General features: G+C 56.0%; 1 protein-coding gene across 27 annotated transcripts in view; it reads left to right on the forward strand.

Moving 5' to 3' along the window:
- The window catches only part of SORBS3 (sorbin and SH3 domain containing 3), a 34,748-nt gene that overhangs the window by 13,004 nt on the left and 9,667 nt on the right, over positions 1-12,077 (forward strand). For 13 of the 27 annotated variants that reach the window (XM_081514136.1, XM_081514144.1, XM_081514113.1 and 10 more), the window contains 13 exons: positions 335-476; positions 705-822; positions 2,258-2,451; positions 3,489-3,552; positions 6,227-6,265; positions 6,712-6,805; positions 8,840-8,930; positions 9,259-9,345; positions 9,441-9,494; positions 10,610-10,696; positions 11,133-11,179; positions 11,599-11,732; positions 11,953-12,005. In XM_081514136.1, the coding sequence (XP_081370262.1) occupies positions 335-476; positions 705-822; positions 2,258-2,451; positions 3,489-3,552; positions 6,227-6,265; positions 6,712-6,805; positions 8,840-8,930; positions 9,259-9,345; positions 9,441-9,494; positions 10,610-10,696; positions 11,133-11,179; positions 11,599-11,732; positions 11,953-12,005 (1,204 nt within the window). Of the gene's footprint in view, positions 1-334; positions 477-704; positions 823-2,257; positions 2,452-3,488; positions 3,553-6,226; positions 6,266-6,711; positions 6,806-8,839; positions 8,931-9,258; positions 9,346-9,440; positions 9,495-10,609; positions 10,726-11,132; positions 11,180-11,529; positions 11,733-11,952; positions 12,006-12,077 lie in introns of all 27 variants that reach the window. The other 14 variants (XM_081514176.1, XM_081514185.1, XM_081514172.1 and 11 more) reach the window with 5 other exon arrangements.

Raw genomic sequence — 12,077 nt, forward strand, 5'->3', positions numbered from 1 at the left:
GGGGGAGAGGGCCGCACTGTGCGGTGAGAGCCCCAAAGGGGCTGGCCGCTGGAGGTGTGCTCCCAGCCAGCCTCCCTCCTCCTCCTCCTCCTTGCCTGGCCTCCCCCTCCCCCACTCCCACCCAGAGCTCCTGCCCGAGGCCTAACAAGCAGCCCATTGTGCCTCTAGGAGCCTGCACGGGCAGCCTGAAGGCGGGTGCCCACAGCGGCCTGTTTCCTGGGTCTCTGAGCTCCCACCCAGCTGGCCCGACCCTCTCCCTCCCACAGCCCCAAGGTTGAACCCAGAGGACAGGGGCAGCCTGGACCTAGCAGGGCTCCCCCTTCCTTCCCCACAGAGGACACGCTGAGGAGCAGCCCTATAGCCTTGACCAGAGCATGCAGGCCCCACCCCACAGCCTCCCAGCTGGACTCAGCCTGGATGACTTCATCCCGGGCCACCTCCTGGCCCACGCAGGGTCATCCGCCCGGGGGACACGGGTGAGTGAGACAGCGAGGGAGTGGGTTCTGTGGGCCCCTAGTTGGGGAGGGGGGCTCAGGACAGGTAGGGGGGCAACAGGAGGATGGGGGAGGAGTGGGGTGGATGACAGCTCTAGAGAGCCTCGCTGGTTCACCAGACAGGGTTCAGCCCTCACCTTTTAGCCATCCCTCCTGCCTGCCTGCAGAACCCTCTGGGCCTGAGCTGCTGCTCCTGGCCCCTCCCCACAGGTGCCCGTGATCCGGAATGGTGGCTCCAACACCCTTAATTTCCAGTTCCATGACCCTTCGCCCAGGACTGTGTGCAATGGGTACTTGCCACTGAGGAGAGATGCTTCCAGACACCCAGGTGGGTCTGCTTGGGAAAACCAGCTCCTGGGTTAGGGAGGGGCTCAGTCAGAGGTTTTTGGTCTCAGCCTTCTGGCACCCACCCTGGGTCAGGTGGAGGGACAGGAGGTGGGTGAAAGTCTCTCAAGGCCCCCGGGGCCAGTGAGCTCAGCTCACGGCCTCTCCCTGTAGGCACGTGCTGGCCTGTGAGAGTGAAACTGCTGTGGTAGAGACCAGGCTGACACATCCCTTCCCCTGCCTCCCCCACCCAGTGCCAGGGGGAAGGAAATGTGAAGGGAACATAGCCTTAGGCCAGGGGGACCTCCAGCAGGCCAGGGGATGGCTTGGATTGGGAATAGAGGCTGAAGGAATGTGAGCATAGGTGGGCTGAAGAAGGGATGGGCACTGAACTCAAGATACACCCGCTAAGGGCTGCCCTTGCCCCCCATCTGTATGCAGCAGCTCAGCAGAAGGTTGCCGAGACAGCTCTGGGAGTCTGCCAGCTCCTGGGCTCCTATGAGTCAGCTCAGCCCAGCCCAGCCCAGCCCACGGGGTCTGGGAGATTCCTGGGACCTCCTGGGTGCATGTCCACCCCCGGGGCCCCTCTCTTTAGGAGGATGGCAACATTTATAGAGCATTCCTTTGAGGCAGCCAGTGTGTTGAGTAGTTTACACATTTAACAAATAGTCGGTAAGCATGTAGAAAATCCTGGACACTGTAAAGACACTTTCCAGGTGTTATCTCACTTCATCCCTCTATAGCCTGGCAAGGTAAGGTGTCATTATCAGCATCTTCTCAGTGAAGGACCCGTATCTCAGGGATGTTCAGTCACAGAGGCTGAGCTGAGGTTCACACACTGGTCCATCCTGCCCCGAAGCCCTTTTGTTGTTAACACCTGGAGGCTGAAGGTGCTGGTGAATGAGTTTCTGCCCCTTGTGTGTCGATTGTGTTCAGGCACTGTCCTGAACACTGTCACACACATTAGATCTCGCTGAAGCTCTGCTCTGACTACCCACATTTTACAGAAGTTGGAAACGGAGGCACGGTGAGTTGATTGCTGTGCCTAAGACACATAGCCAGTAGGTCTGCATTCAGGTCTTCACCCCCAGCCCTGGGCCCATTTCTGCCACACCCCACTGTCTTCTCCAGCTGGAATGTGTGCCTCCAGCATTCTCTGCATGTGACAATTCCAGCTCTCATTCTAAAAACTCTGAGGACATCCCCAATAAAGCAGGGTGGGGTGGGGATGGGCATAGATTCCTCAAGATAAAATCCATTTTCATTCACTTTAACTAAAAAGTAAACAAACAGAGCCCTGTGATCCTGCCAAGGATGGGGACATTTGTAGAATCTGCGTCATCAACTTAGACAAACAAGGGGATGTTGAAACTTTTGAACCCACAGGGCTCAGTGGTCTGGGGCCCCTTTGCTGAAGCTACTCTCCATGTACCCCACAGACCCTGCTTGGTATCAGACCTGGCCGGGCCCTGGGAGCCGGCCCCCTGGGAACCAGAAGACTCCTGCCTCCCAGCATTCCCAGAATTGGTCAGCCACGTGGACCAAGGACAGCAAACGGCGGGACAAGCGCTGGGTCAAGTATAAAGGCATCGGGCCCGTGGATGAGAGCGGCATGCCAATTGCGCCCCGATCTGTGAGTCCAGGGCTGAGGCTGCTGATAGGTGGGGCCCAGGGGTCCACCCTGAGCTCCGCCTCTGACACAAAGACTGTTCCCAAACCATACCAGACTAAAGCAAGGGTTCAACCATGATGGGTCTGGGGGATCATGAGCCCCAGATAATGAGCACTCTGGCATGTCTGAGTTGTGAAAGTGGGTTTTTTTGGGGGGGAGCAGCTCTAGACTACCCCCTAGGTTCTCAATGGTAGAGAGCCACTACTATAAGGGCTGACCCTGGCAGGGACTGCCCTGCTCCCCCTTTCATGGCCCTGGGCCTGGCACGGCACTGGTGAAATGGTTGCTGAGTAAGTGACTGAATGGGTGAATGAGAGAATCCTGAGTGAGACCTGATGGAGCAGCAAGCTTGGAGGATCTGAAGGATTCATGCTGGGAGGACCTGCCCTTCACTACTCCCAGGCCTATCCTGAGCCAGCTGTCTGCCTCTGGTTCCTTATCGGAAACTCAGATTGGTAACATAACCTTCTGCTTCCCAAGGTTCTTTTGGTGTAGAGGTAGAGGATGTGAAATACCTTCCTACCCTACCCCCCACCGATACTGTTTATTTTTCATTACATAGAAACACATGTTCTTTGTAGAATCATCAGAAATACATAAAAAGAAAAAAAATATATAAGCCACCCCAGACCTCACAGTTTAGGGCTCATCACTCGTGGAGATTCTTCCAATATACATGCGTATTTTTTTTTTTATAATTGAAAAAAATTTTTTTGGCCATGCCACACAGCATGTGGGATCTTAGTTCCCCGACCAGGGATTGAACCCACGCTCCCTGCATTGGGAGCACTGAGTCTTAACCACTGGACCACCAGGGAAGTCCCCCTTCTGTATATCTCACCCAAACATAACAGACTACACGGAGTTATTGTTACTAAAGATGTCACAACAGCCCACCCAGGGGGCTTCAAGGGTGGCCAGAGAAAAGACTCAGCGAGGAAAAATGTCTGTGGCTTGATATTGGAAGGGTGGCCTGACTTTGTCTTCTTTGATCCCAGAGTGTTGACAGCCCCAGGGACTGGTACCGAAGAATGTTCAAGCAGATCCACCAGAAAATGCCGGGTGAGACCCCCTTCTGGGCCCTCTCTCTGCCTGAGTGGGCTTGGGCCCCTGGGGCATGGGGAGCGAGAGGCAGACAAGGGGACTTACCTGCCCTGGGAAGTGTCTCCACTCACCCCAGGCTCTGTAGTGAGTAGTCGCTAAAACAGGCCAAAGGAGGGAACTGCCAATCTCCTCCCTGTATGGGGAACAATGACCAGACACTCTCCCCATTGAGGGCCTGGGAAGCCGTGCGGTCACACATTCGTTCAGTCAGCCCCTTAACCATGTGTTCAGCACTTGCTATTTGCTGAGTACTATTCTAGGTGCTAAAGACAAAACAGGAAACAAAAGAAGATTGTTCCTGCCTTAGCAAAGCTTGAGACAGAGGGGGTCACAGAATAAATACATAGACATTTAATATGGCAGACGGTGGTAAGAGCTAGGGAGAAAAGGTCAGGAGAGTGCCCAGGGCAGGAAGGCTGCCACTTCATGTGGGCTGGCCAGGAAAGGCCCCTGAGAAGTGGCTTCTGAGCCGAGAGCTAAGGTTGTGAAGGAGTTGGCCCTGCAGGGCTGGGGGAGGAGCGTTGCTGCATGGGGAGCATGGGGAACCCAGAGGCAGAGCAGGCCAGATTTGTTCTGGGGCCACAGAGAGGGGCTGGACCGCAGTGAGAGGGGCAGGTGGTGGAGATGGAACACAAAGATGCTAGGGTCAGGTCACCCAGGGCCTTGGGCTTTTACTCTATAAGAACTGAGGAGCCCCCTGGAGGCTCCGAGCTGAAGAGTGAGTGACAGGCTCTGACAGGTGGTGGCTGAAGTGAATCCCTCTGCCTGTCAGGTGGGGAAGAGATGGGGCTGGGTGGAGGCAACGGACCAGTCAGGAGGTCTGGCCAGAATCCAGGCTAAAGACGACAGTGTCTCAGATCAGGGCAGTAGCAGCCCGCTGCTACTGGTGGAATTCTGGAGACAGAATCATGATAATTTGATGATGGATTGGATGTGGCATGAAAGAGACCAGTCAGGGATGACTTTAAACCTGAGTGAGTCCATGAAGTTGCCCTTTATAAATGCATATACACACAGGAAAGGCGGGGAGGGTGTGTGTGCGCGCAAGTCTAAGGGGCGTTCAGTTTTAGATACAGTTCACACAGGTGGCAGTTGATGTTGTTTTTCAGTCGCTAAGTCACATCTGACTCTTTAGCGATCCCATGGACTGTAGCCCGCCAGGCTCGTCTGTCCATGAGATTTTCCCAGGCAAGAATGCTGGAGTGGGTTGCCATTTCCTTCTCCAGGGGCTCTTCCCCACCCAGTGATCAAACCTGCATCTCTGGCATTGAAAGTAGATTCTTTACCACTGAGCCACTGGGCAGTTGATAAACAGGTCTGTAGTTCCTAGGGTGAGGCTTAAGCTGCAGATGGAAATACCAAGGACCCACTCAAAGAGATTTTTGGTGTAAAGGTCCCCCAAGTAGCTCCAATGTACAGCTAAGGTTAGGAGTCCCTGGAATAGACAGTATTTTTTAAGGTAGAAGACTGGACCAGATCACCCAGGGAGATGGACAGACAGAGGCCCAGGGACTGAGCCCTGAAGCACTTGGTTGGAGAGATGGGCAGGAATCAACTAGGCTGCCTGGGAAGGGGCAGCTTGGGAGGCAGGAGGAAAACCAGAGTAGTCTCCCTGAAGCCACATGACAAGGAATTTCTAAAGGAGGAAGTGAACCTCTGATGCTCTGAAGTGAACCAGTGACTGATGCTGCTGATGGTCAAGTGGGACTGACCATTTGATCTGGTAACATGGAGGTCACTGGAGTCCTTGATAAGGGCGGCTCAGGCTGAAAGTCTGCTTATCAGGAAGTGGAATTGAAGACACTGAGTTTCTTGTGGCCAGCATGCATGCAACTATGGACTGTAGCCTGCCAGGCTCCTCTGTTCATGGGATTCTCCAGGCAAGAATACTGGATTGGGTTTCCCTGCCCTCCTCCACAGGATCTTCCCAACCCGGGGATTGAACCTGTGTCTCTTTATGTCTCCTGCATTGGCAGGCAGGTTCTTTACCACTAGCACCACCTGGGAAGCCCCTTATGGCCAGTAGTTGGCTGCAAAGGAAAGCAGAAAACTCCAAGAACTGGAGGAAGGTGTGGGATCCGGAGAGGGGGGTTGTGGTTTGCGTTTAAGGTCAGAGCTGTGGTTGCGTGTCTGTGTGCCAAGGAAATCAAGAGGGTTGGCTGGTCAGTAGCTCTTCCTTGGAGGTCCCAGAAAGTCCTGAGCACCTTGAAGAGTGGGTCTGGGCAAAGGGGGAAGATTTAGAAGAGGGTGCAGAAAGGGCAAGAGGGTGAAGGGGAAGTGGAATTCTCCAAACTGACCTGGGGAGGGCAGGTCTCTAAAAGTCAGGGAGAGGGTGTGTGTGGGAACACAGGGAGGGAGGGGCAGGAGGGTTTGGGCAAGGCCACTGCCCTCTTGGCTCACTCAGGCCCTAAGGCAGCCAGAGGCATTTCAAGCCCTCCTGAGAACTGCCCTCCTAAGAACTGCCCTCCTAATTCCTTCCCTCCCTCAAGACATTCTTTAGGCTCTGACTCAGCCCCTGGGCCCCTGCTCTAGGCAGGAGGGACTGGGAGCCTCTGGGGCTGCCTCCCAGGGCTCCCCATCCCTGTCCTCGATTGCTGCCCCCATCCTAACCCGGTCCTTTCTGCTACCCTAGACCTACAGCTGGACTGGACCTTCGAGGAGGCACCCAAAGGTGAAAGCAGGGGTAGGGGGGTGGCATGCCTCAACCCAGCACCTGCATTTACCCCTCCCTGCAGCCACGCCTGGCTTTGGGGCTCCCCAGTTGGCTCAGCCCAACTTGTGAAGTCTGTACAGCCCACTTCCATAATCCGTGGTATTAATAATTCAGAGCCTCTGAGTCACTGTCCAGCAAATGCCTAGCCCTGGCTCTGCTTTCTGTGGGCCTCTCTTTTCTCATGTGTAAAATGGGAACACCCCAGAGATGTTTCGAAGGTTTGGTAAAGAATGTAAAGCTCTTGGCACCCAGCCCATAGTCACTGGTCCAGAGCATCACCCTTGTTCCCACCAGCCACCTAGGAGCGTGGATGAGGGTGGGCCAGAACCTTCCATGGTCACCCAGGTGCCCTCAACCCCAGCTTTTACCTCCCACCACCCCTGTTTATTTTCTTTCACTTTCAGTGGATTCTTCCTGTGCCACCTCTGCAGACTCAAGGCATCCAGGGCCCCAGCAAAGACCACCTGCCAGGCCAAACCAGACATCACCTCTGAGAGGGTGAGCCATCAAGGAGAGGGCCCCAGAGCTGCAGAGGGGTGCTGGCTTCCTTGAGGGGACTGGCACCCCCTGGTGGCCACAGCTGGCACAGTCTTGCACCAGGCCGGCAGGCTCCCGCCCATGGCTCTGCCCCTTCTCAGGGTTCCCACTGGTTGAGATCTTCTCCACGCCACCAGAGCCAAAGGGGAATGACCTGACTGCTATTTGTGGTCAGGACTGCCTGGGATGCCTCTGTATTTGGCGGCAGGAATTCATCACCCCCAAGGTCCATGCTTAATTTGGGGTGGAGAGCGGGGTAGCCCATGGCTAGGCGTGGACCTACAGTCATCCACTCTGAAGCCTGGGAGAAAACAAGGGGCATAGAGGCTCGCAGGCTTTGTCTCAGATGCCACTGAGAGAGGAACCCTCCAGACGGGTCAAGGATGCAGTGCATCTTTTCTGAGCAAACCACACAAGCTCAGCCCAAGCTGCAGGGGCTCAGCCCAACCTCAGGAATCAGGAGGCTCTCTGTCACAGTGTCACTAATGAGTTTCTGATTCCTTTCTGGGAACAGAGTGACCTCATTAGCCTGGCCTTAACTGGGCTGTGGCTCTTGGCATCATCAATAAGGTAGAGACTAAGATTTGGTCAAGATTTGGACCCAGAGTTCTGGATTGTTGCCTGGAAAATTCCATGGACAGAGGAGCCTGGCGGGCTGCAGTCCATGAGGTCACAAAAAGTTGGACACAACTGAGCACGCACATGCACCTCTGGATTCAAACCAGTGTGCTGCACCAGCCACATCACCTTGACCGAGGTAACCAGTCTAGGCTTCTCTAGCTTCATCTGTTAAATGGGAATCAGAGGGTGGCATGAAGATCAAAGTACACTGCAAGTCTCCACAAACATGATTATCATACAAGCTTGATTATGAGTAGTTGTTGTTGTTGTTCAGTCATGTCCGACTCTTTGTGATCCCATGGACTGCAGCATGCCAGGCTCCTCTGTCCTCCACCATCTCCTGGAGTTTGGTCAAATTCATGTCCATTGAGTCAGTGATGCTATCTAACCATCTCATCCTCTGTTGTCCCCTTCTCCTGCCTTCAATCTTTCCTAACATCAGGGTCTTTTCCAATGAGTTGGCTCTTCGCATCAGGTGGCCAAAGTATTGGAGCTGCAGCTTCAGCATCAGTCCTTCCAATTATGACTAGAGCTTCCTTAAATTAGGAACAATGTATTCCATTCTCATATCACTGTTGTTAGTGATGTTCTTCCTAGAGTAGAGTCATAGTAACAGCCGACAAATCCTGACCCTCCCCTCAGACAATTCTATCACTTGATAAGCTTGGTACAGTGGTTCCACTTGGTGGAAACATTCAAACTCAGCAGAAACTGGAAGATTTCAGCCAGCCAAGAAGGGAGTCCTGGAAGGACACTAAGGTAACTGTGACAGATGACATCAATGATCTAGCACCTCAGGGAACTGAGACCTGTGGAGCAGAAGTAACTTGTTCAGAGCTCCTGGGTCAGGCCTGCAGGCTCTTTCCCCTGACCTGGGTTTTCTGGGAACTAAGATGTAGTCTCACACCCTTGGGTATGGGTGCAAGACCACTTGGTCATGGTGACCAACTTCATCAAAGCTGTACAGACATACATACCCACAGTCATGGGACCAGACAGAACCCAAATGCAGGATATTTCTCCAAGGCCAGCAGGAAAGGGACTGGCCACTTCTGGAGCAGATGTGTATGTATTAGCCCCTGTCTTGGGTGTCTCAGGTATGTTCCCTCACCTAAGATTCCCCACACCCTTATAAAGGTGGGAGTCATTCTCATATTATAGGTATTGAATCAGAGGCTTTGAGACCAAAGGAGACACAGCTAAGTGGTGGGACTGGAATTTGAATTCAGAGCTTGTAACATTTTACTATTTAACATTGCTTGCATAGCCCAAAGCAGGTGGGGAGGGGGTACAGCTCCCTCCCCAGGACTGTGTGCTCACGCCTGCCTCTGTTTCCTTAAAAGGAAACTGAAAGATGTCCTTCCCTTTCTTTAGAAGAAGCAGGAACGTCTTTGAAGAGTCTCGTAGAAGCACCTTCAGTTGCAATCCTGGAACACCCTCCTCCCTGCACCAGACCTCAAAGCAGGTAGCTTGCCCAGCATCCCATCTCCCTGCCCAGCACTTCCCCCATCACCATGCTCTTTGGTCAGGCCCTATGCTGCAGTAGTCAGTATAGTCTGTATAGTCCACGGGGTCGCAGAGTCAGACACGACTGAGCGACTTTCACTTTCTGCTGCAATAGCATAGGTAAAGCTGTTCTTCATCTTGGAGCCTGTGCAGCCAGAAGACCCTGGAATTCTTGGGAGGGTGCTGATGGGCATGGAAGTGGACAGTGGCTGAAAGCCTGCTTTTCGAGCCTGGCCAGTGTCCTGGTACCCCTCTCTTCAAGCTGATGCCTACTCCCTGCTATGCAGGTGCTTAGACGCCAAGAGAAAGCGGACAATGTCTGGACGGAAGAATCCTGGAACCAGTTTCTGCAAGAACTAGAGACTGGGCAGAAGGTATGTGGGCCTAGTTCTCTAGAAAAGGATTCATCCTTGACTCATGCATTGGGGGAGCGATTTCACCTCCTCTGACTCATTCTTCCTACTCTTAGCCCAAGAAACCACTGGTAGACGACCCTGTTGAGAAGCCCTCCCAGCCCATTGAGGTGCGTGCTGTGGGCAGGTGGGCGGGAGTGGACACAATATGTTGGGGGACCAATGAGGAAATTTCTGGGTGGTTGAGGTCCCCATGACCATGGGCCAAGGCCACAGACTCAAAACTCTGACTCTCTCCAGTCCCATACTGTTTAGCTCTGTATCCCCAGCACCCAGGACAGTGCCTGGCATACAGTGTGTGAACGTGTTAGTTGCTCAGTCATGTTCGACTCTTTGCAACCCCATGGACTGTCGCCCACCAGGCTCCTCCGTCCATGAAATTCTCCAGGCAAGAATACTGGAGTGGGGTAGCCAGTCTCATCTCCAGGGAATCTTCCCACCCTAGGGATTGAACACAGGTCTCCTGCAGTGCAGGTGGATTCTTTACTGTCTGACTCACCAGGGAAGCCTCTGGCATACAGTAGGCGCTCAGTAAACACGTGTTAAAAATGTGTGTGTTCATCACAGCAGGCTGAGAAGAGACTGATCAGTGTGGACTGGAATTGTCAGGAAGTGTTCTTGAAGATGGAGCTTGGAGGCCAGGCAAAGAAGCGGGGTGGCCAGGATGGGGGTGACACAGGCAGAGGCTGGAAAGGCTTGTGTGTGTGTGTGTGTGTGTGTGTGTGTGTGTGTGTGTGTGCATGCGCACACACGCATGTATGTGTGTGTGTGTGTGTGTAACACTCAGCAGCTGGACTGGCTGTGGGAAGGGAGGGCCGGGTTGGGTAGAGTGAAGCCAGGCTGTGGAGGGCCATAGAAGACTTGACAGGAGAGGAAGTAAGGAGCCTGGTAGGCTCCTGAACAGAGAAGGAACCTGACAGCACATGGTCCTGAAACACATCAGGAAATACTAAAGTGTTACCCTGGCAGTAAGGGATGGGTGAGCTGGGTCAGCAGGGAGGGCCCTCCTGACACCCCAAGACACACCTCCTGGCAGGCCCAGAGGTAGTCAGCCTGGCCTGGCCCCGCGCCCTGAGTCTGCCCTTTACCCCAGCGCCGCGTGCTTTGACGTGTTGCCACTGGGCTTCTCACATCTGACTTAAGCCCAGCCCAGCGCACCCCACGGTACACTCCCCGCCCCCCACCTTGCCCCTGGCCCAAGTCTCTCCGCACAACCCGCCCCCAGATCCTGCTGGAGAGAGAGCTGGCCAAGCTGAGCGCCGAGCTGGACAAGGACCTGCGGGCAATCGAGACTGGGCAGCCGTCCCCCAAGGTACCGGCCCCCCGGGGCCCTCCTGGTGGGTGCGGGAACCCGGAGCCGCGCAGGCATGGCTTTGGTGGGAGGGGCAGGCCGACGAGAGGCATCGCCTCCAGCTGCACTCGCGACCTTGGGCGACTCCATCCAAGTCTCCTCCCTAAAGTGCGGGGCGATCACTGTTCCTAGCGAGCCCTCCCCGGGCCGACTCCACGTCAGCCTGCCGTCCGGAGCCGGAGGGGTCCCTCGTCCCCGGGACCTCAGCCCCGGGGCCCCATGTCCCGGCCCTCCCTCCCCCTTCCACACCCGCGGTCCCTCCCCCGGCTCCTCGCTCCTCCCGCTCCCGGCCCGCCGCCCCGCGTCCCTCCCGCCCCTCCTCTCCCGCTCCCTTCCTGGCCGCAAACTTTTCCGGAGGCGGCGTCCCGGGCCTTGACCGCGCCCTTCTCCCACACAGAGCTCTCAGGCGCCCCGACGGTCCCGGGAGCCGCGGGCCCCAGCGCGGTGAGTGGCGGCGTAGACGTGGCGCGGGGAGGGGTGGCGAGAGGAGGGGCGGGAGCGCGGAGAGGGGCCGGCGGGGACCCGATCCGCCGCTCGTCGGCTGGGGTGGGGGGCCGTCCCTGGTCCTCCGAGGGAAGCCGGTTCCCCGGCCCGGGGGCTCGGGTTGCAGCGGCGAGGGGATCCCGCGCTCGCTCCCGCCTTCCCTACCCCCGGGCCGCACCCTTTCCCGGCCTTGACCGCTCGGGAAGTAGGACATCCTGCTGAGGGCCCGGGACCTGGGAGACGCCTCTGGAGGCGGAGGGGTGGGGTAGGGTAGATGGGGGGAGGGAGTGATGGGGGTGGGGGGCATTCAGGCGGGCAGTGGGGAGCCGGGTCGGGGGTGAAACTCCAGACAGGTGGCTCACTTGTGCGTCCCCGCGCAGCCCGGCCTCCACCTGGAGCTCCAGCTCCCCGAATGCGCTTTACCCGGGTTCCTCCCTGAGCCCCCACAGGATGGCGGATGGAGGAAGCCCCTTCCTAGGTCGGAGGGACTTTGTCTACCCTTCCTCAACTCGAGGTGAGAACCAGATCCTTCTCTTGTTCTCACCCAGACGGCCCCCTCTGCCACCACCATTGCTCCAGATACGGTGGTGCCCCTGCAGAGGTGGCAGTAAGGTCACAGAACCCCCCTGTTCCCACTGGTTCCTGTCCTGGGCAGGGAGGGGGGAGCATAGCCCCATCCCAGCCCTGCCCCCCAAGACATGGCCTTCCCAAGCTGAGGCAGTGCTTCTCCACAGACCCTAGTGCCTCTGATCCAGGGGGCAGCCCTGCCAGGAAGGAAGAGAAGAAGGTAAGTGGGGTGGGACCATCAGGGTCAGGGTGCAAGGAGGGCCTGGGGTGGGTCCCTGTGACTGCTCTTGCC

The sequence above is a fragment of the Giraffa tippelskirchi genome, chromosome 1 (assembly GCF_054371585.1).
Source record: "Giraffa tippelskirchi isolate mGirTip1 chromosome 1, T2T-mGirTip1v1.2.pri, whole genome shotgun sequence".
Lineage (NCBI taxonomy): Eukaryota > Metazoa > Chordata > Mammalia > Artiodactyla > Giraffidae > Giraffa > Giraffa tippelskirchi.